The sequence below is a fragment of the Theropithecus gelada genome, chromosome 2 (genome assembly GCF_003255815.1).
Source record: "Theropithecus gelada isolate Dixy chromosome 2, Tgel_1.0, whole genome shotgun sequence".
NCBI classification, from domain to species: domain Eukaryota; kingdom Metazoa; phylum Chordata; class Mammalia; order Primates; family Cercopithecidae; genus Theropithecus; species Theropithecus gelada.
In genome coordinates, this window is record NC_037669.1 from 41926954 (window position 1) to 41950943 (window position 23990).

The following is a 23990-nucleotide window of genomic DNA, read 5'->3' on the forward strand; positions in this document are numbered from 1 at the left end:
TGCGGGGCTGAGGCTGACCTAATCCTTCCTCCACAGAGGCTGTGGTGTCCCCTGCTTTGCTCAGGGCAAGAACTCTTGTATACCTCACGATAAGCCAAGGACTACCTACCACCTTCCACACTGGCCCTGGAGCCTGCATTGTAGTTATTTGTGGACACTTCTTCTTCTTTTTAGTGTCAGGTGAGGGACCAAGGCCTGCATGTCTTTACAACCCCTCAACATCTAGAACAATCTGACACTGAGTAGATGCAGCGAATATTTGCCTGAAAGACTACCTCAATAAATAACCTTCTGAGGCACCAACAAACTTCTCAGCAATTTTCCTGATACTCCGGTTACCACTAACATTCTAGACAAAGTTGTGAAATAAATCTTTTTCTTTGTTGCTCTCCAACGTCTACCGTGGACCCCTCCTCTCACTTCCTGTTTCGTCCTCTCTGCACTCCCCTATCCCACCCCATTTCTGGCTGCTGCCACCCCACGTCCCCTCATCCTGCTCTTTGCCTGAACAAGAACCCACACGCTCCTTCAGACCTCAGACACAAAGATACCCCTTCTTAGTTCCTTCCTTTTCTGCCCAAGTGGTCATATTTCCCCAGAGCTCTTCTAGATGTGACTTAGATGGTCCACAGTAGTGTGCACCTGAAGCCTAAACCCACGCTGGGAAGCTAGTGCCTGCCCAGGTTAGAGTGGAGAAGAACTCTCTGTACCTGGCACACAGTGGGTATTCGAGTAGTGTTTGCAGAATGAACAGCAGCTCAGGGGAGAAACCCTCCTGATGCAAAGGGATGCTTTACGGCCCCTTCTCCCAGCCCAGTCTGTCTCTCTGAGTGTCCTCTCGATTCCAGGAGCCACCATCACACCTGGCCCTAGGCTGTGCTGCTCCCCTCTGTCTCAGAGGCTAGAGAGCATCAGAGTCCTTTCCGCTGGCTTCTGTGGCAGAGCAAAAACTGGGTGGCATTTTTAAAGGTGCTCCGCCAGTGTGAAAGAAACACAGTGAGGCTGCATGGGTTTAAATCTCAGCTGTACCATTTACTAGCTGGGCGGCCAAGGGCAAGTACTGTGACCTCTTTGAGACTCCATTCCTTCATCTGTAACATGGGGACAAATAATCTCACCCTGTCGTGAGCAGTAATAGTACGATTAATCATTTAGCTGGCTCTTACTCATGTTCTTTGATGGGCCAGGCATACAAAGTAAGTGAAAGTGGGTTACGGCAGGTGCTCTTCTTGGTTTCTGGAGTGAACCTTCAGTTACATGGAGGCTTGGAGGCTCCTCTTTTTAGATTGCTGACTAGTTCACCCACCTTATTCATAGACCTTATTCTGTGCTTAGCTGACAGAAATCTCCTCTCAGAGAATCCCCCCGGTAAATTCTTAGGTTCTTTCCTCTTCCATTCCCCTTTTTGCTCTCTCCCTCCAAAGGCAAGAGTTTTCACTTTACAGGCCCACTGGAGAAAGTTATGGCTTCTGGTTGTGGTTTGGGGTTCACTCATCTTCACAGTCAATGACATTGGAGAAACTGGCTTCATAACCGAGCACACACCCTCATGCACACACATCATGGCTAGAGTGGAGAGAAATTCTTCATATGGGGCACTTGTACTTAGTAAAAGAAAATCATATCAATCTTGTGTATTTTAGCATCCTATTACATCAGGGTCACTGATAAACTAAATGTCCAGAGTGTTTTCTAGGATGGTATATGGTCTCCAAATTAACATTAGTGAAGTTTACTGGAAGGATTACTTCTGGGCCAGGCCAGGATTTTGAGGAGAGATGTGGTTGCTGTCACCACATCCTTGAAGGACTTTGGCAGAAGTGTCTTAGGCTTACTCAGGATAGCTTCAGAGGACAAAACCGGTATTGACAGAAGGAAGGTAAGGAGAAGCAGCTTCTAACCCAGGGGAAGAGAGAGTTTTCAAACTGAGAATTCAAAAATGATACTGATTCCTTGTCAGGGTCAGTGCTTCTCCCCACTGTGTGAATTACAGGGGCCATTTGTCCAAGATTCCTCAGAGCAATACTGATTTCATGTAATTATTTGAATATAATTTTATATTGAATTTATTTTATTGTGAGTATGACCATCTTTTCAAATGTATGAGATAGTTATTTCCAGTTCCATGTACTATCTGTACATTTCTTTTGCCCGCTTTTAATTTGGGTCTTTGGCCTTTTTTCTTGTTTTTCTTATTAATTTGTAGAAGCTCTTTTTTACATAGAAAATTAATACTTTGTGACTAGTTGCAAATATTTTCAGTTGCTGAAAATACACAGTACGTGTTCCATGTAAGAGCTGAACGGCTGGTTCCTGATCGCTGCCTCCCTCCCTTCCAGCCAATAGATTTCAGAGTTTGGGCATTACCTATTGAGCCAAAGCTGACACCACAACAAGGGCAGAGCGTGGGAACAGAGTTCTCTGTCTGATTCCTGTGAACTTCCTCATACTAAATCACCAACAGCAACCTACTTATCATAGAATATGAGAATTGAACAAGTGTTGGCAAGGATGTGAAGAAATTGGAGCTCTTGTTCCAGTTGTCGATGGGAATGTAAAGTGATGTAGCCGCTGTGGAAAATAGTGTAGCAGTTCCTCAGAAAATTAAAAATAGAATGACCACATGATCTAGCAATTCCCCTTCTGGGTATATACCCAAAAGAACTGAAAGCAAAGTCTTAAAGAGATATTTGTACACCCTTGTTCATACCAGCATTATACACAATAGCCAAAAGGTGGAAGCAACTCAAGTCTGCATCAACAGATGAATGGATGAACAAAATGTAGCATATACATACAGTGGAATACCATTTAGTCTTAGAAAGAAAGGAAATTCAAACACATGCTACAATGTGGATGGCCCTTGAATACATTATGCTAAGTGAAATAAGCCAGTCACAAAAAGACAAATACTGTATGAATCTACTTATACCCCAAGCAGTCAAATTCATGGAAGCAGAAGGTGGAATGGTGGTTACCAAGAGCTGAGAGGAGAGAATGAAGAGCTATTGCTGAATGGGTATAGAGGCTTAGTTTTGCAAGATGAAAGAGTTCTGAAGGTGGATGTAGTGATGACTGCACGACAGTGTGAATGTATTTCACACCACTGTACACTCAAAAGGTGAAGATGGCAAATTTTATGTATATCATACCACAACTAATAATGATTTCTAAAACTTATGAGATGTAATTTCACCCTTTCCTATTGCTAAAGATCACAAATTAGAAAACACTTTGGGAAAAGGTACATGAAAATAAGTACTCTTGTGTTGATCAGAGCATAAACATAGAATCTCAGGGGAGAACAATTTGCAACTATTCTTCGACCCTTTGGTCAAGCAATTCTACTTCCAGGAATGTAGCTTACTCCCACCTGTGTGATATGGCATATAATCAAGGTTTTCCATTGCAACAAAAGATTGGGAATGACGTTTAAGTATCCATCAGTAGTGGTCTGGAGATATATATATATAAAATTGTCATCCAATAGAATATAATAGACTAATATGCAGCTGTTAGCCTGAGGATACTCATTACATGCTGATACAGAATAATCTCCAAGGTAGTCATATGTGTGCAAAACTGTACACAGTATGCTACCATTTGTGCTTAAAAATAAAAAGAAAACAGAATATGGATCAATGTTTTTGTTTAGTTTTGTCTAAAGTAACTTTAAGTAGAGGCAAGAAACTGGTAACAGGTAACGATGATCACCCTGTTACATCTATAGAAGAAAACTAGACAGCTAGGGGACAAGGCTGGGAGGGAGACTTGCTTTCCACTATTTATCACCTTTACCTTTCAAATTTAGTACCATCTACATTTAGTACCATGATCTATTCAAAAATATTTATTAAAAAAAGAAAAAGTATAGTCTAGAAGGAAGAAAAAAACATAACAGACACTTCTAGCCCAATGCTTTGCACTGGGTGCTATGAGAGCAGAGGAAAGAAACCCAGATGGCTTCTAGACAACACCGTCTGGGGAATACATTTCTGCTATTGGATCAAGAATAGTTGTGCATTTTTTCCTGGAAAGAATTGCTTTGTTTTTCTCAACAGACCTACGAATTTAGTGGACAGACCTGTGAATTAATTCACTGGCTAGGTTTTCCTTTTTACATTGGCTGTTAAAAAACTATAAGCCAAACTTATGTCCTGCTCAGTACAAATTGGGCAGATTTTTAGGACAAGCATTTAGCACTGGCCTTGTCCCTGGCTCTGTATTATACTCCTGTATTTGGTTTGCTTTTCCACCTGTTTCTTATGTTTGTCATCTTTCCTGTCTATGGCCGTACCATCCTGAATGTGTCTGATCGCATCTAATGTTGGTCACCTCTCCTTATTCTTTGCTTCCTTATAGGCCACTAAGCAGCCTTCTTGGTGCTAGTTAGGGTAAGTGCGTGGGTGGTGAAGGAGGGAGGAGGGGAGGAAGAAAGAAGATAGAGGTTATAAAGTAAAGCATATCCTTTTTCTTGGCTTCATAATGTAGATTAAGTGAATTGCTCTCAAAGCGTGGTCCTTGGGCCGGCAGCATTGTCATCACCTTATGTTGTTAAACATAAAAATTATTGGGTTTCATCCCAACCTACTAAGCCAGACTTTCTGTGGATGAGGCCCAGGAAACTCTCCAGGTGATTTTTACTCACATTCAAGTTTGAGAACCACAGGAAAACAAAAGGAAGGCTGATTTCTAAGATTAAATACAATACTCTCCAATTGCCTCCATGATGCCTGTTGTGTTGGTCAAGATAAATAATGCTAGCTACTGCAATAATCAATCTCCCAAATTTTATTTTTTGCCAATATCACAATCCAATGTAGATCAGTTGTGGGAGAGGTGTAAAGAGAGCTGCTTTACTAGTTTATTAAGCAAACCAGGTCCCTTCCATTGTAAGACTTTGCTATTTTCTAGGCCCTTGGACATTTCCTCTGAATCCCCTGCTGCTAAGAAGGCAGGAGAGAGAGGCGAGAGAGGAGATTTAGCAGCCAGATCTGGAAGAAACATCTTTTCTGCCCACAATTCCATTGGCTAGAAGGCAGTCTCATGGCCTATCTAACTGCAGGGGAGGTTGGGAAATGTGACCTATCTATGGAGCTAAGAGCAAAAGGAAATGGCTTTGATGAACCCCTGGCATTGTCTCTGCACACCCAAGAACCCAAGTGAATCCCAACCTCCACTTCTAGGTCATGTTTTGGTGAACATCGGTTTTCAGTTTCCTTTTCTAATCAAGTTTTACCTTTTCTTTTTTGACTCTAGCACTATGGGACTGAGTAACACTCTCTTTGTGATGGCCTTCCTGCTCTCTGGTAAGAACCTTTCAGCTTTGTTAAGTCCTGGAATCCTACTGTCTCCTGATGAGTCTGACCACTGCAAGCCCAGGCCTGAGACTTGGTGGGTTTTACTCACTTTCTACTGAGCGTTGTACAAGACCACATGCAAAAAAGACTTTCCTGGAGAAGAAGGAAGTGTTATGATTGAGAGCAGCTGATGGCAGGTAGCTGGGATGGAGCTCTCCTGCCATGTGCTTCTTCCGCCTCCGCAGTCTCACATCAGTGAGTCTAGATGCTCACAGTGGGGTAGCCTGGCCTATCCCATGGGGATAGGGGAAGGCTGCTGCACTGAGGCCCCTGAGACTTGACTCTTTTGCTCAACACATATTTCTTCTGGTCTTTTCTGACCCTGTTTCTGTCTTTCTCAGGCTCCTAGGAAACAACTGATGGAATTCCAAAAGTCTCCCTTCATACAGAGCACTGGTTTTCACGTCCCTGCCTTCCCTACCCTCTCTCACTCCCTTCCCTACCCTCTCTCACTCCCTTCCCTATAGCCCATGCACATACATCATGGTTGCCACAGCTTCCTGACAACTATGGATCGTCAGCTAATTGTGTCAGCTGATTCACAGTGGAGCCTAATGAAGCTGAAGCTTCAGAGCCCTCCATTTGCACAACCCTTTCTAAATCCCCCTCAAGACCCTGTGAAGGGCCCTCTAGCACTGTGGTCACATGTCTTATGCCTTGGTAAAATTTAAGTAAGTAAGATATTTTAACCACAATGAGTTATGACCACTGTCTCCTTCCTCTGCAACTTTTCCCTCCATGCCATTCTCCTCCTATCTGGTGGTGTTAGCAGTCAGGGGCATTTCGTATTTGAATTCTACATTCTTTTTCTTAACTATCCACCGCCTCCCCTCAAAATTTTAACAGCATCCAGCCTCACAAAACTCAGATCTTCCCTGTTTACTGTTCCACTTTGAGTTTCAGTTTCTTCATCTGTAAACAGGGGTTGGCTGCGGTCCCTGCCATGTATCCTGTGACTCAGTGTCTTGTAGTTACTCCTGGCCTACCTCTTCCTGCTGCTCCTTCTCTCCACCTGCAGGTCTGAGAGGGAAGCCACCCCACTAAGACAGGGAGGTGAACTGAGCCTGAAGTTTGGCTACAGCACCCACAGGCCACCAGCCATGAGTTCACCTCCTCAAGATAACCACACACCATGCCCTTGGCCACTGTTCCCATGTCTGCTGTGGGTGATGAGGAGTCAGGGAACTACAAAGAGATGGTCCCTCAGATCCATGCTCGCTGGAATAAGCCTTTTGGGATTTCTGTTTTCTGCTTAGCTTGTGGAGTCCTTGAGTGTGAGGTCTGTAGATGTGCCAGCTGTTCACTGACTTAGGTAACAACAGCAGCTTCCAACCCCCAGGGTCCATGACCTGCTACCTTAGCTCCTGGGGAGGTAGGAGGTATGCGTGTGTCAGAGAGCAAGGCAAGAAGACAAGACTGTAGAGAACATTATCCAATAAGATTCCCTTCTCATCCAACTTCTTATTTATTTATTTATTTATTTATTTATTATTTTTTTGAGACAGCATCTCTCTCTGTCACCCAGGCTGGAGTACAGTGGCACAGTCACAGCTCACTGTGGCCTCGATTATCTGGGCTCCAGCAATTATCCCACCTCAGCCTCCCCAAGTGCTAGAATTATATGAATCAGCCACCGCACATGACTTATTTTATTTATTTGACAAATGCATATATACACAAAGTCATGAATCATTTAACAACAGGGGTACATTCTGAGAAACACATTGTTAGGCGATTTTGTCATAGTGTAATCATCATAGAGTGTCCTTACACAAAACTAGATAGCATAGCCTGCTCCATACCTAGGCCACCTGGCATAGCCTATTGCTCCTAGACTACAAGCCTGCCCAGCATGTTGCTGTGCTGAATACTGTAGGCGGCTATAACACAATGGTAAGTTTTTGTGTATCTGAACATATCTAAGCATAGAAAAAATACAGTAAAAATATGGTGTTATAATCTTATGGGACCATCATTGTATATGACTAAAATGTGGCTGTGCAGTACATGACTGTATATATATACATATATACCCCTTACTTTGTGCCTGGTACTGTTCTAAGTACCTCATAAATATTAACTTGTTTAAGCCTCACAATAACTTTCTGCTTTAGATCTTGTTATTATTTCCCATTTTAAAATGTGGACACTAAAGCCCAGAGAGGTGAAGTAGTTTACCCAAGATCGACATAGCTACTAAGTGGCAGAGCTTGGATTCACACACAGCAATGTAGATTTCGCATTTGTTCACTTGACTCTTACCCTAACTCTCATGGTAAACCATGAATAAGTGGTAAGACTTCTTCCATGGGGCCTGAACAGCTTTGGTGGATAACACAGCTTCCACCTCATCCATGTTCATCCAGTGCATCCTCCCCATCACCTGCAGCTGACACCTCAGTTGACCCAAGAGCTTGGGCCCAAGCCCTTCTCATCAAAGTGACCAGCCCAGCTCTTAAGATCTGGGAGAGAAGGAAGAAAAATGTCCTGGAAACACATTTCCAGAAAACACTAAACTGGAACACCATCTCCCACCAACTTTTCTGACTCTGCACACTGAAAGTGAGAAAGTAAAGCCAAGACACTCTATGAAAACTGAGTTCAGCTGTCACTTTTGGCCTTGACTTGCTGTTGACACTTCTTAGAAATTTCTTAGCTCCTGAGAAAAGAGTTATCAATATTGAAAACAACAACTTCAAATGGTAACCGTTTAAGTTTTATGGTGGTGAGAGAATAAGTGACTATATTTTTGGCAGTGCAAATTTAAAGAAATAATGGAAAGCCCATGACATCAGATTAGAAAATAACATTGCCAATAATTCACACACGATGAAAAGCAACAACAAATCTGATTCTATTCTTCTTTAAAAAAAGGAAAAATTCCATTTGAATTCTATCTGCCTTTCTTCTCAGGGCACACCTCTGCTTACTGGGCTGGTGAACAGTGACCTAGCCACAGGGCAGGCATCCAAAGGGAGAAAGGAGATGCAATTGGCCCAAATAATCCACCCCCAAAATGTAGAGCTGAATAATTCATTTCATGTCATAGAAACAGCAATACAGTGGGGCAATTCTGTTTCACTTTTCGTTCCCTTATATGTTGTGTCCTCTGTCATGGAAATTTGACACAGTAGTATTTGCCACCCCTGCTCTTGAGGGTAAAATTGGATGGGAGTTTAAGACTGAAATGGGCACCCGTGGCCTTGCAGAATTAGGTTACAGTTTGTGCCCTGTATTTATAAAGCGAAAGGAATTTCTAGTGCCACTTGCAGAGGCACCTCTAACTTTCAAGCTCTGTTTGCCGCTGTCCTGGCACCTGCATCACACTGTTAGGCTGGAGCCAGAGAGGTTTTCGAAAAATCAGTAGCTCCCACATCAGAAGGAAGTATCTTTCCAGTTTGAGTTTTGGTAGCTGCTCTCTTTTGGTCTGAGGATTCTCTGGGTCCTAGGGCTTCTCACTTCTCTTGAACAATACCTCTAGTTAATTTCATGTACCTGGAGTGGTAGTTGGAATATTTCTTCACTTAAAGATTTTTTTTTTTTTTTTTTTTTTTTTTTTTTTTGAGACAGAGTCTCACTCTGTCACCCAGGCTGAACTGCAATAGCATGATCTTAACTCATGGCAACCTCCACCTCCCGGGTTCAAGCGATTCTCTTGCCTCAGCCTCCAAAGTAGCTGGGATTACAGACACCTACCACACCCAGCTAAGTGTTGTATTTTTAGAAGAGATGGGATTTCACCATGTTGGCCATGCTAGTCTCGAACTCCTGACCTCAGGTGATCTGCCCAACTCGGCCTCCCCAAAGTGCTGGGATTATAGGCATGAGCCACAGTGCCCGGCCCACTTTAAGATTTACGCAAGATTGGCTCAAACCCTTATTCCTGTGGAAAGGTCCACTGGTTTCCTCCCAGATTTTTGCAGATATCTGCGTGGATGGTTACTTTTGACTCCCATTTCCTGCTGTTGTTGATAGCCCTCATTAAAACCATCACCTGGAGGTGAACAGATAGCTGAGACCTATCATTCCCAAAGAATTGTCATGGAGCCTAATAGTTCTATTGGATCCACCCCCTTATGTTAAGCCACCATTTCAGTGTTTTTAAAAATAGATGTATGTTGTTTAGTAGGGAGTATCTTACCCCCAAATTAGTTGATTGTTTCAGTAGGGCTTTTAGTGTGTTCCAGAGAAAATGAGCAATCAGACAAGTTGATTTAGTGAAAGACAATCACTGAACAGGATGTGTATAGGGTTGTTTGGGAGCAAGAGTGAAACTGGTATGGAACAGAGAGGCTCCCAAGGCAAGCAGACATTTTTTTTGGAAGGAGCAAGTGTTTGAGAGTCTGTGGCTTATTTTTCCTTTATGAGAGGGGAGTTTTAATACCATTTCCAAAATATGTAACCTGGTATTTTGTCCCCAGAAGTCCTGTTGACATGTATGGAAGCAAAAAACTCTGTCACTCCGGCTAGAGGAGTGCAGTGGTGCCATCAAAGCTTACTGCAGCCTCTAATTCCCAGGCTCAAGAGATGTTTCTGCCTCAGCCACTGGAATAGCTGGGACTGTAAGTGCATGCCACCATGCCTAGCTAGTTTTTTTTTTTTTTTTTTTTTTAGAAACGGGATCTCGTTTTGTTGCCCAGGATGGTCTTGAACCTTTTTAAAGTGATTATCTCGTCTCAGCTTCTTAAACTCCTGGGATTATAGGCATGGCCTATTTTTATGTTTTATAATGTTTTGTACTTTTTGATGTTACTTCAAATATCTTTTTAAGTATCCTAAATATACTTATTTAAAAACTTTTTTGAGTAAATTTATCTATAAATTATTGATTTTATGTTGACAGACATTGTTCTCTATCATTAATAATGTTAAAAATAAATAAACAAAAACAAGTAACTCAATTAATGCTTACCACAGGCCAGTATTTGCTCCAGTGCTAACTCGAACATTCATTTCTTTAATCCTCACAACAAACCTATGAGGTAGGTACCATTATTGTTCCTGTTTTTCACAAGAGGAAATTGAGACACAGGGGAGTTAAGTAATTTGCCTATAGTAACACAGGCAGTGAGTAGTTGAACTGAGATTGAACTCACACTGTCCAGAATCCATACTCTTAGTTATAATAGTGTACTGCCCTATAGCTTTCTGTTTCACAGCTACATGGCATTACTTTATATGGATGCATCATTATTTGTTAAACCATTTAACTTATTTCCAGTGTATTGTTCTTATAAACAATGAATATCTGTATACCTCTAATTTCGTGCACATGTATCTTTTGTAGAATGAATTCCTAAGAAACGGAATTGCTAAGTCAATGCTTAAGCCCATAATTAATTTTCTTACATATTACCAACTGTCCTCCAAAAAGGTTGTACCAGTTTAGAATTTCACCAGCAGTATATGACAGGACCCATTTTCCTAATACTCTCACAGACACTGGGTATTACCAGGATGATTTTTAATATGTGCCAATCAGATGGGCAAAAAGAATGGTTTCTCACTGAGGTTTAAATTGCATTTCCCTAGTTCTCAGTGTGAGGGGAAGGGATCTGGTATAATTTTCAGTCTGGTGGGAAGGCATCAGAGGCTTCTGAACAGGAGGATTATGTGATTGGAGCTGTATTTTTAAGGGATCATTTTGGCTTGAGAAACTAGACTCCGGGACAAGGATGGAGCAGGCAGATGAGTTAGAAGACAATTACATTGGTCTCCTCCACCCTTTTCTTAACATATTGGAGTTCAGCTCTGGCTGTAGTAGTTCTAGATGTCCTCAGACACACTTGTGTAGAGCTTCTGTTGGGTATTTTGGGTATACAGATGATCCATCTTGGTTACACAGATGATTTAGATGATTGTAGACATAAGAGGCTTGTCTGGGAACCATTCCCAGACAGGGAAGCATTCCCTGAGATAGAGGAGAGGAAGGCTGAAGGGGAGGAAGAGAGTACCTGTTGCGATCTAGATAGAGACATCCAGCAGGAAGTTGGATACACGTATCTGAAACTCTAGTGAAAGTTATGGGTTGGCAATAAGCACCTGGGCGCTATTAGCTTGTACTTGACAGTTGAATCCATGGGGCTAGAGGAGAAAAACCAGGGAAAGTATGGAGAATAAGACCAAGAACATGCACTCAACGTTACCGAAATTAAAGAGTGATTTGAGAAAATTAATGAGGAAAACAGAGATTGGGAAAGAATAGAGCATTTCAACGAGGAGAGATGCCAACACTGTTACATTTGACACAGCGGTCAAATGAGTTGAGGTCTGAAAAGAGCTCAAGCCTTGGCCATGGTGTGAAGTCAGCAACAATCTTTGTCAGGGCATTTCAGTAGAGAGGTGGGGGTGGGAGCTTGGGAGTGAAGGCGGCAATTGCTGCTTACTCTTTCAGGGAGTTTGACTCCAAGGGAAAGAGAAACTAAAAGCAGCAGCGGTGGGTTTGTGTTTGAAGTAACGGTGGTGAACCAGGCAAACAGCCCGGAGGCCGAGTGAAGTGAGACTGGACACTGCAGATTTGGAATGTCACCAGTCTGCACTACTGAATAATTTCCTCTAGAACTGCTCAATTGCCCAGTTGTAAGAACAGATATGTAGACCAAAAGTAGAGTGTCCCCAGGGTAAATTTTATAGAGACAAAGGGGTGTGTTTATTGAAGTTGTGGCAAGGAATAATTACAAAGATATACTATTGTTGCATTGTCCAATATAATAACCACTAGCCATATGTAACTACTTAAATTTCAATTAATTAAAATTAAATAAGATTAAAAATTCAGCTTCTCAGTCATACTAGCTACGTATCAATTGCTCAATGGCCACAAGGGCTGGTGGCTATCATATTGTTCAGCACAGAGACAGAGCATTTCCATTATCACTAAGAGCTCCTGTGGAAAACACTGCACTACAGGGTCTGGATAAAGCTGAGGTGTTGATGAAGTTGAACAACAGATGTAGAAGGAGTAAGCAAGAGCAAAACCTGGATGAACAGCAGGTTGTGGACAGAGATTAGCATATTGAGATTAAGATTCTAGGGACTGAGCTGCTCCAGGTGAAAAGATTCAGGGTTATGTCATAAGAGGGTGGAGGGCAGCTGCTGAAATAGTCTGTGGGTGAAGACCTGTGAAGTTGACAAGATCAAAGAAATTTGAGGCAAGTTTGTTAGACTCATTCATAAAGAAGTCACCCAAATTGTTAGCAAGACCTTGCATCTAATGCCAAAATCCTCATTGAGCAAGGTGGTAGTAATTTAGTAGCTAAAAGCAATGAGAGAGTCAGACACCTCAAAAGGGGAGGGTGTTGCTCAGAGGCCCCATGAAGTGTGATAAAACAAACAGTAGCTGGGGCAGGAGCAAGTGGCTTCCTTTGGGTGAAGCCAGATTTCACTGAAATAATAACCTCAGGGAAAACAGTCAATGAAGGGGTTAAAGTTGTGGGAAAGTTTCCTTGTAGTAATTAATGGAATGAGGCGTCCAAAGGGCCAAATAAAACTTTGGAGGAAGTTTAGTAAAAGAAGGAAATTTTTTAGTACAGATAAGCATAGGAACATAAGAAGAGATAATTCTTAAATATATAAGGTATGCATTTGGGGATAGTAGGCAGGGAAGACTGAAGTCCCAGTGGGGTGAGAGACTTCGTAAGGTTAGCAAATTACAGTTTTTGAGTGGCATTCCAACAGTAGAGTATATTGCTCAGGAAGTCCTTAATTATCCTTTGAAACAAATTCCTTCAGCTGATTACGAAGGCATCTAGCTGGATTCTTGAGTGACTTGTTCCTGACATCATAGCAACCCGTAACTAGACTTCAACCATTCCTCTTACCCAAGTGCTGGGGAAGGGAGAGATTCTCAATGCTTACCCACCTATGGAGTCCCAGCAAGTCCAGTTGCTAGGTGGCTTGAGGTCTGGGGTCATAAAATGGAAGGCCTAATGCCATTTGGTGATCACAGACCTTGAGCCAAACTTTCCCCATTTAGTCAGAGAAAGGATTAGCATGCCTAACTGTGTGTGAGATCATGGAAGCCAGTGGTTGGTGAAGTGCTATGGAGTATAAATTGCAAAATACTTTCAGTTCCACTCGGAATGGATTTCAGAATGATTTCCACCCCATGGGGAGGAGAGGGAGTCTGGGGAGGGATGGATGGAAAAAATTATTTCCTGTCATTTTCTGTGATCCACTCTGAAGACAGAGGCAGAGATTCTCTACAGCAGCCGCTCAAACTTTTGCTCTTGTTAAAATGGAGGTTCTGAATCAGTAGGTCTTGGGTGGGGCCAGAGATTCCGTGTTTCAGACCAGCCCACAGGTGACGTGAATGTCACTGGTCCGTACATCACGCTTTCAGTTGCTAGGTGAAGAAGGGAGCACTCGATGAGTGGAAGAGAAAGTCGTTGTAATCTTTGGGAAGAGGGGCTTGAGTCAGCGGAGTTAGACTGGTCTGTGAGTGAAGAGAATGGATGGGAAGGAAAGAAGATACTGTGAGGCTCTACTGAAAAAAAAAAATGTAAATCAGGAAGACATAAGCAGCTAAAGACGAAGTCATTTCCAGGCCCAGAAGGCACAACTAACAGCTGAGTAATAACATAACATTGACTGTTAACTGGCAGAATTTTTAACTGTGTGTTTGGTTTCTCCATCAGGTCATCTGTCAATTAACAGTCAATGTTATGATTTTAGAGTAAAACCAGTATTTTCCCAGAGACAGTGCTAAAAGCTTTTACAGTAGGTGGCACTCTTGCATTACATTAAGAGCTCAGCAAAGAAGACGCAGAAGCCTCAGGTTTGCCTTGTAAGGTGATTAATAAACACACTAAATCTTCCTTAGGTCTCCCTTTCACTGTCAGGGTACCCATATAGATTTTCCCTCCTCCCTCCAATACAGGTACGCATCCTCTATAGGTGGTGCATTTTATACCTCAAGTACTTCATGGAGTCCTAGTGAGTGTAATGCAATAGGCAGTGATTCACATTTGTGCAAACTCCCACTGATGCCTGCTGTCTGCTTCCCTTAGAGTTCAAGTCCATCACCAACCCCTTGATTATGTGTCCTCACTGGGCCATTCTGTACACAGTTTAGTTTGACAAGTGCATGTCACTGTTATTTGTCCCTCTTTCAAGAGAAAGCACATCAGTTTAATTACTCCCCCACTAAGAACTCTTCAAATGAGACTCCTCTCCTCTCTCTCATCAACCCATCTTCTCCCTTTCCTCCTCAGTGTCAACATCCCTTCACATAAATCCTGAATGATGAAATTTTATTTAGAACTTACACTAACTTCCTCTCCAAGGTGGCATCTAACTTAATATTAAGTAAGAAATAGCCTTTCCACTCTCCACCCCCATACTTCTCATCCAGCACTGCTTACTTTTTTTTTTTTTTTTTTTTTTTTTGGCCAATTCTCAAGTAATTCTGTAACCTAGAAAAGGTCCTACACAAACCCTGTGATCATTCACATTTAAGTAGTTGGGTGGCCCACATCCTTCCCACAAACCCCAAAGTGCCCTCAAGGACTAAAGCCTTTCTCTGAACTCTTCCAGACTGATCTCTATGGTTGTAAAATTGTCCAGGGTCAGTGCATCCTGGGAGCAGCAAGCTTGTGGTGCCTGGGGTTTCCCCAATACTCCCAAAGCACATCCTCACCTGCCCATCTATGATTCACTTCCAGCATTTCATTCATGTGCCTTAAAGGGTCATTGACCACCACAATCCCAAAGCAACCATCAAATTTGCCCAGTTCTCTTTCTGATCTCTGAAAGAGCTCAGAGAGGTCACTGAAAATAAAGGCCTTGGTTCACTTTTGAAGTCATTTCTAAAGCATTTGACATCCTTGGAAGTGCTGGCCATGGGAGCAGTAGTCATAGGGGAAGTTCTCTAAAGGGAGCTATTTGAATTTCAAAGATGTTACTCAATGTGATTCCCCAACTAATGAAGTATAATAAAGGGGGGCTATAATTTATTGCCATTATCAGCAACCTTTTCACCATAGCAGACCAAGGAATATGTGGATAGGGAGGGGAGGGGAAAGCTTTTGGTGATGGTATAGAAGTTATGGAACCTGTAACAGCTATGGTGATGAGAACTAAAATTCAGGTTATAGAAAGGTAACTGGTGGGTGAATGGGTTGTCTACCTCTGCTGGTTTTTCCCTGTCCTGCGATTTAAATTCACAGAACCACAGTACTAGAAAGACCCTTAGAACATTTAGTCAACCACTTCATTAATCAGATGAGGAAGCTGAGGCTCATAAAGATTGTAGTTTGTACAAGGCCACACATTTAGTCAGCAGTGAAGCAAGGACAAAGGTCCTAATCTCCAGAGGCCAAGCATGTGTGCACAGTTCCAGAGCTTAATATCTAATTCTTCAGCATGATTACTGATAAGGTAGTATCTGGGTATTGTATAAAGAGAAATGGAGGTTTTCTTCCTCTTTCCTCGAATTTCTCCCTCCCTAATCCTTAACCTTCCTTTATAGGTGCTGCTCCCCTGAAGATTCAAGCTTATTTCAATGAGACTGCAGACCTGCCATGCCAGTTTGCAAACTCTCAAAACCGAAGCCTGAGTGAGCTAGTAGTATTTTGGCAGAATCAGGAAAACTTGGTTCTGAATGAGGTATACTTAGGCAGAGAGAAATTTGACAGCGTTCATTCCAAGTATATGGGCCGCACAAGTTTTGATCCGGAGAGTTGGACCCTGAGGCTTCACAACCTTCAGATCAAGGACAAGGGCTTGTATCAATGTATCATCCATCACAAAAGGCCCACAGGAATGATCCGCATCCACCAGATGAATTCTGAACTGTCAGTGCTTGGTATGTGGTCAATGGTGTGTGTTCAGATTCTTAGCTTTCTCAGATGAGACTGCAGATGAGTTAGAGAAACATTGGAGGAGGACTTGAGGGGCCCAGGGGCAAAAGGGGGTCTATAGAGAGAAGGCAGAGGACAGCCACTTCTGGGAAGTGCATTTGAAGGGAGTGTAGAGTCTGGGAGTAGGGAACTGAAAGTCTTTTGTACTTTTTATAGTCTGCTTCTGAAGGATCAGTAAAAATCTGCTTTGGGGAAAAAATAGAGCTAATTGAACAAAGATAATATGGCTAATTACCCATGGTAAAAACCATAGGTAATTTGGCCATTACAAAGTTTATATAACCATAAAGGCCTCAGATGTCTCACAATTCATTTTTTCCTTGGGTCCAAGATTTTTCACCTACCAAATCTTTACCTGGAGCTCCTAGCAAAGGGGACAGCTGACACATTTGGGTTTTCCCTTCAGCCTCGTCTAGGTTGCTTATGAGTTGTTTGCAGCCACAACCATGAGCCTGGTAGACAGAAGGGGAAAAAGCCCAACAAACATAACCCACAAACTTACAAACCAGCTCCTCCACTACACCAGACCTCAGAAGGCCTAAATGTCACTACAGATATTTTTTAAACTATCACACAGTAAACTGTCCACTGATTTTATAGATCATGTATAGATTAGGTAACCGCCACAAGACATAGAGCATTTCTGTCACCCCAAAAATTTCCCTCAGGCTATCCCTTTATAGAGTCATACTCTGTCCGCACTCATAACCCTTGGTGGGCATCCTATAGTTTTGTCTTTTTGACAATGTCACATAAGTGGAGCCATACAGTATATAACCTTTTAAGACTGGCTTCTTGTGTTTAGCGTGCCTTTGAGATTCACCCAGGTTGTTGCACATATCAAGCTTGTCCCTTTTTATTGCTGAATAGCATTTTATTGTTGATCCATTCAACTCAGCAAAAGACATTGGGTTGTTTCTGGTTTGGGGCTCTTATGAACAGAGCTGCTGTAAACATTCATGTACAGGTTTTTGTGTGAACATAAGGTCTCAGTTCTCTAGAGGAAATACCCAGGTGTGGTATTACTGGATCCACGTTAATTTTTGATGAAACTTAGAAAGGCAGATCAACACCTATTCTAAAATCATAGAGTAAAACAGAAGCAAAAGTAAAAATAGAATGGACAGCTTCTCCCTTTGAACCCTGTGTGATTAAAACTAGGCTGCAGGGCTTTGGGAGCAGTTAACCAAGTGCTAAATCCGTGTTTTCAAAATGTGGCCAGGTACCACTGGAAATGGAAATGTTTTTGGTGGGACACAGATAGACAAGCATTTTGAAAAGCCATGTTGTATCTGTTTTAATGTATATTAGAAAAACTCTAACCTTGCACTCCAGCCTGGGCGACACAGCGAGACTCCGTCTCAAAAAAAAAAAAAAAAAAAGAAAAACTCTAACTTACGCAACATGTGATTTCACAGATGTTGTTAATAAAGCTAAATAACAGTCTGGCAATTCACCTTCTACAGACCACATAAAGTCCAAGAAGAGTGCTCAAATAGTACACTGATACAGCAAAACTTATAAAGATGACACGCAAATGGCAGACCTTTTAGTCAGAATACACTAAATTATAAATTAGTTTGTAGAACCTGCAAACTACCTAGTAACTATAAAAGAACAAGAGATTTTTTTCTGACAGAAGGCACATGACACAGATCTAGGGGCTCCACGCCAGTGATCCTGAACAGCCAGAAAAGTGTGAATGGCAAACAAAGGCAAGAGAAACACTGTGTTTATTAAGATCATGTATTTTTCCCTAAAATAGCTGGATTTGGCCTTCATCTTAGAGTATGTTATGAAGACACTTTGGTGCTCATGCCAAAAATCAGTGTTCTGAATTTCAAATTCCAAAATGCCCACCCACTCACTTACCACAATCCTGCTTGGGTTCCTGAAAGATATGACCCAGGGCGTCTCAGCACCATGAACTGTCAGTTCCTGGTGAGACTTCAGCTCAATCCCTTTCTGCTCTCTTAGTCTGGTGAGCTGGAATGTGTCCCATGGGACACCTGGGCCCTAGAGTCAGACCACTTCTCCTTCCAAAGACTTTACTCCCTGGAAATACAGGCTTCATTATAAATATTTGGGGACTCAATTACAGCCCTCCTATCACTTAGCACCCCCTTGATTTGGATAAGCAGGAAATAAGCATGGCCCCAAACTCTATTGTTGCAAAATAAACATGAAGTCATTATGTGGCACTCACCTTGGGCCAAGGGTCACATTTTAGACACCCTGAGGCTCCCAGGTATGCCCCAATGAGCCCCAGATCAAGCACCCAGTTATTTGCTATTCCCTCCTAGATGCATCTAAACTTAGATTGACTTTTTGTATCTCTCTTGTGCTTTCAGCTAACTTCAGTCAACCTGAAATAGTCCCAATTTCTAATATAACAGAAAATATGTACATAAATTTGACCTGCTCATCTATACACGGTTACCCAGAACCTGAGAAGATGAGTGTTTTGCTAAGAACCAAGAATTCAACTATCGAGTATGATGGTGTTATGCAGAAATCTCAAGATAATGTCACAGAACTGTACGACGTTTCCATCAGCTTGTCTGTTTCATTCCCTGATGTTACGAGCAACATGACCATCTTCTGTGTTCTGGAAACTGACAAGACACAGCTTTTATCCTCACCTTTCTCTATAGGTAAAGATGTTTTCCAAGACTATTTCTTTCAGCAGGTATTATACACAAATGCTTAACGCAGATTATCCAACATCTCCGACTTGCTAGGAAACCTCTATCTGGGCCATGTTATGATGCTGTTAGGAAGGACCCAGATGGAGGGCTCCTGCTTCGCCTGAGTGATGCAGGGTCCAGGAGGCTAGGAGCCTGTGCTGCACTTGAAGAAATAGGCTTTTAGCCCTGAAACTAACTCAGTCTCCTGGTTTACCTTTGGATGGAGGATTCTGAAGTTTTGATTAAAAAATGCAGGTTTCCTCCAGGCTAGAATTCTTTCTTTGATTAAAACACATACATGCGCTTGCACACACACACATCATGCATACACGCATACATACAAATGGTACTTATTGTGAGTGTAGAACCATTTGGGACATTATTGGTTGCAGGAGTGAAAACAAAAAGATATGACACCCCCTCTGCCCTTGAGGACCTTCCAATGGAATCATAACCCTGTAATGTGCACACATGAAAAACGGGATCTTTAAAAGGTCGAATTGGAATCTAAATTTCATTCCATGGAAATATGGGACTAGATTTAAAACAAAAGTGACTGGTAATGAGTTTTATGGGCATTCAGAGGTAGGCAAGATCCCTGAGGGTCAGGGAATGGTTCCTAAAGGAAGGGGTACCTTGTAACACGTAAAATAAATTATTGGGGTTAATACATGTGGTGAGGAGGGGAGGGCATTCTGGATGACAGGTTCCCAAAACTATGGTGACTTCCTTAGCAGAAAAAACTTGAGACAGAATCTGGGCTCAGCAGGTGAGAGGACCACAATGGATCAGCTGTATCTGACATAAGGCAGGAGGTATGTCAAAGAAAGCCTTGGAGGCAGAAATGCTTGTGTGTTCAGAAGTATTCTTCAGGGACCAGTTCAGTGGAGGAAAGGACTGAAACTAAGCAGTAGGCACTAACAGGAGCCTGACATTTTAAAGTCCTGGTTTTACCCAGGAGGGCATGTGTCTATATTTGACTCCTCTTTTAAGGATCTGTAACTGCAAGATTCCCTCCTGGAATAAAGGTGGCCTGCACCTACCCTGTCCCATCACTGCCTGTGCTGACCTTGACCCCCCACATCTGCCTTCTTCTTTCCTTGACCCTTTCTCCAGCGATGACTCCTTGGCTTGCCCCCTCCAGTGACATCCATCCAACTCCTTGCTCCATTCCCTGGCTTTGTCACCTCCTTTCTCCCAGTGTCTTGTTGTTCAGACATAAATTAGTCTGTGAACAGCCCCTGGGGTCAGTCCCCACGAACCAAGTTTACAACTGGGCCAATCTCATCTCCTACTACTGACTTCTTTCTACTCAGACACTTCAGCCTCTGAGAGTGCAGTAAATGGTGGAGCCACTCATCCTGTCCCAGTTGCTTCTCCTGTATCCTCTCTTGGCCAGATAGAAGCCTCTCCAAGCTATGCCTGGAGTTCAGTACCTCCTTCAAAGCGTAATTAGTTTGACTGGTGGCTATCTTGTGGCCACCAACATCACTATATATGACATGCCCCAGAGCCCTCTGTTATGGCTCCCATAGTCTACAAATTAACAGGGACTTGCCACCAATATAACCTCATCATGGCTTACCTTCCTGCTGCTTCTCAACTACTGTTCTGCCAAAACTTCCACAGGTACCCCCATCTTCATAAATGTTTCAGCTCTAGCTGCCTCAGGAAGATGGGGCTTGCCTGTCTGGGTTTCCCATTCTATCACTTGATCAGAGATAGGTTAGACCCTGAATCAAGGGACCTTTTTTGCATATTAAAAGGTAGCAGCCTCCAAGTTAGTAAGTATAATCCCACACCCCCTTTACTGGGAGTGCCAAACTGGCTCAAGTGGGATAGACTGAGACAGACTCAAAAGGGGTTAAATATGGCCTCCAATGTCAACAACTCCTTAACATCTCAGAAACAGGGCATGTGTCCACAAATTATAGCTAAGCTAATAGATTAGCTGGTCCTAGTTTTCCTGAAATTTGGAATTAGCTACCAGAACTGTTCCCAAAAATATCTTTAAAGTGGGCGACTCAGTTCTAAGTTTTCCCCACAAAGCCTGTTTTCCAACTCCCCAGAAACTTAGGAGTTCTCATGTAAGGAAGTAGGCCCTGAAGGTGTGAAGTTTCCTCAAGGCATGAAGAAACATCAAAGGATTTTTAGTAGATGAGATATGCTGAAAGCCATACAGAGGAAACCTGCTGTGATCTCAGCAGGAAAAAACTAAACAAACAAGCAAAGGAAAACTAGAGGTAGGGGCCTGTGTGGAGGCTGTTCCATTTGTCCAAGTGAGAGGTGTCTGGAGATTATAGTGGACAGAATCATCATCACAAGAGGAACTTCAGGGCCTGAGAACTGACTGCAGAGGTGGGTGGGGTAGCAGGCACGGCACAAATGACTGCACATGCAGAGCCTCAGCACACACACCTCACCCAGATTCCAGGATCATGGGCCAGGCTGACCCTCTTCTTCCTGATCATGGTCGGTGTTATCCCCACCTCCAGGAAGGCAGGACACTCAGTCCAGGCATTTGGCCAGAGGCATGGGCTTGATTCTTAGGTCCCTGCTGAGGCCCTGAGACTGGGACTTTCTATGGCCTCCTATTGTGGATTTCAGGCTTCTCTGGCCTTAGAGCCCTAGGGAGAGCCTGGCAGGTAAACAAAGAGAAGAGCAGCTAGCAGAAACCCTTTGTAAATGACTCTCCTGGCTGATTGAAAATTTGTGGTCATTTGTAGAGCTTGAGGACCCTCAGCCTCCCCCAGACCACATCCCTTGGATTACAGCTGTACTTCCAACAGTTATTATATGTGTGATGGCTTTCTGTCTAATTCTATGGAAATGGAAGAAGAAGAAGCAGCCTCGCAACTCTTATAAATGTGGTGAGTCAGTCCTTGTCCTCCCCACAGACTGCCACTTTGCACCTACTTCCCAATCGGCTGGCTGCCTTCTGGAGCTTGTTGTCTGAGCCTAGACTGGCAAAAAGTCAGGAAGTTGTTGGGAAAAAAGGTTTTCCCTTGGAGTTTTGAGCCTATACAAACTGGCAGCAGCTGATAATGTTGCTCTTGGACTTCAAAGAAAGGCAACACTTCTAACCTCAGGTTTACAAATGTACTTCTGATTTCCAGGGAAAACTGATTACTTACTTTATCTACCTCACTTCCTGAGGTTACTGTGACATATACATAAAGTAAAATGGTGAAACCACTCTTAAATGTTAAAGGTTATGGACCTGGTTGTGTTCAAGCAGGGATATTTGCTAAATGACCACAAGAATCAGCTTCTCGTCTCTAAAAAAATCTAGGTTTCTTATTAAATAAGTTAGATGAATTATTGCCCATTGACCTGTAACAAACAATATTAACTTTTACTAATTTCTAAGTAATACATATCCATTATCATATATACCAAAAATAAAATCATCTATAATTCCAGTAGTAAGAAAAAATGATTACACAAACATTTTTGGTGCCTATCTTTAAGATTTTTCTATGTATCAATCTATGTTGTTTTCCATAATTAGGATTATCATAAGGGTTATTTTTCACAATTTGGATAATATATGTACTGTGTTCTAACTTTGTTATACTAAATGTAGCAAGACAATTTTCAATGCCATAAATATCATTCTACAGCATCATTTTAAACTGCTGCAAGATATTCCCTTATGTGGATACACCTTAATTTATTTATTTAACCAACCTCATTTTTTGGACACTTGAGTTAGTCCAATAGTTTTGTTATTATAAACATCCTCCCCACTGACTTCTGTTATAAAAATGTTTAATGAGGACAAAATGGTCCCTAACTTTGTAATAATGCCATGCCTTTTTGTAGTTTGGGCTGGTTCGAAGATAAGATTGGACTTTATCTCAGTAATTGCCTCCAGTAGTAATTAGTTTGGTGCTAATAATTAAGGTAACCTTCTTACTGACTTATGGTAGAAAGCACAAGATGAGTATTGCCTCTGGCCAGCATCTTGTTTTTCAGTATACTGATTTTAAAATCTATCTAGAAAATAGATGGATGACATTAGCAGTCATTCATTGCATCCTGCTGTACTTTAAAAATAAGAAATTGGGGAGCAATGATCAAATTTAAATAAATTAATACAAAGCATGTGGCAGAGCCATTCAAACTGCCAATGTATGGAGTGTGCTGAGAGATTTCTATGATATAAAAGTATAAAATTCATAGCACAGATGTAAAGACATATCATGCTTGTCCAGGCTTTGACTTTTCAAGGTGAGAGTTTTGAGCTTCACTTTCTTTCAATCTCATTGCCATTTAGAATTAGTCAAATATGAAGAAGTGACTTACATCTTGGGAGTAAGCTGTTTCCTAAATTTTTCTTCACATTACAATGATCAGCTTACAAATGAAACAAAGAAGGGATAGAGAAAAAGATTAAGGATGTTTCTTCCCCCATGAGGCAATGAGAAAAAAATCAGGAGAGTAGATAGGGGAGATAAAGAAGATATGTGTGTTCACATGAAAGAAGTTAGAAGGTGGTTAAACAAGCTCTTTGGGTACAGATGAGATGGTCAGATTGGGCTGAGTGGCACATATATGACCCCCAAGAATGTAATGAAGAATATTGGTAAGAAAAAGTTATTTGTTCAGACAGTCATCCATGCCAGTGAGTTTGATCAAAGAGAGAAGCCTTGCTATCACTGTAGGGAGGGAGATGCAACAGGTATAACTATGCCATTATAGATATGAGATATTTGTAAATTTGGATTCTGTAACTTCAGCAATATCTACCCTTGCTTTGTGGGTACTCTTGGCATTGGCTATGTGATAGGCAAAATAATGCCCCCCATAAGATGTCCATCTCCTATACTCCAGAACCTGTAATATGTTATCTTACAGGGCAAAGGAACTTCACACAGGTGATTAAGGCACCAAGCTTGAGATGGTGAGATTAGCCTGGATTATCCAGGTGGGCCCAATGTAATCACATGAGTCAGAGAATCTTTCCTAAATGGGATAGAGAAATGAACTGGAAAAAGGAGGAGAGATCTGAAGCTTGAGAAGCTCAACCCAGCATTTCTAGCTCAACCCAGCATTTCTAGGAGGAAGCCATGACCCAAGGA

The 23990-nt window shown here is 42.1% G+C and overlaps 1 protein-coding gene across 6 annotated transcripts in view; it reads left to right on the forward strand.

The window, feature by feature from the left end:
* Positions 1 to 23990, forward strand: part of CD86 (CD86 molecule) — a 62414-nt gene that overhangs the window by 28501 nt on the left and 9923 nt on the right. For 2 of the 6 annotated variants that reach the window (XM_025375878.1, XM_025375879.1), the window contains exons 2-5: positions 5260 to 5309; positions 15829 to 16164; positions 18571 to 18873; positions 21633 to 21776. In XM_025375878.1, the coding sequence (XP_025231663.1) occupies positions 5260 to 5309; positions 15829 to 16164; positions 18571 to 18873; positions 21633 to 21776 (833 nt within the window). Of the gene's footprint in view, positions 1 to 5002; positions 5310 to 15828; positions 16165 to 18570; positions 18874 to 21632; positions 21777 to 23990 lie in introns of those variants that run through there. The other 4 variants (XM_025375877.1, XM_025375883.1, XM_025375881.1 and 1 more) reach the window with 4 other exon arrangements.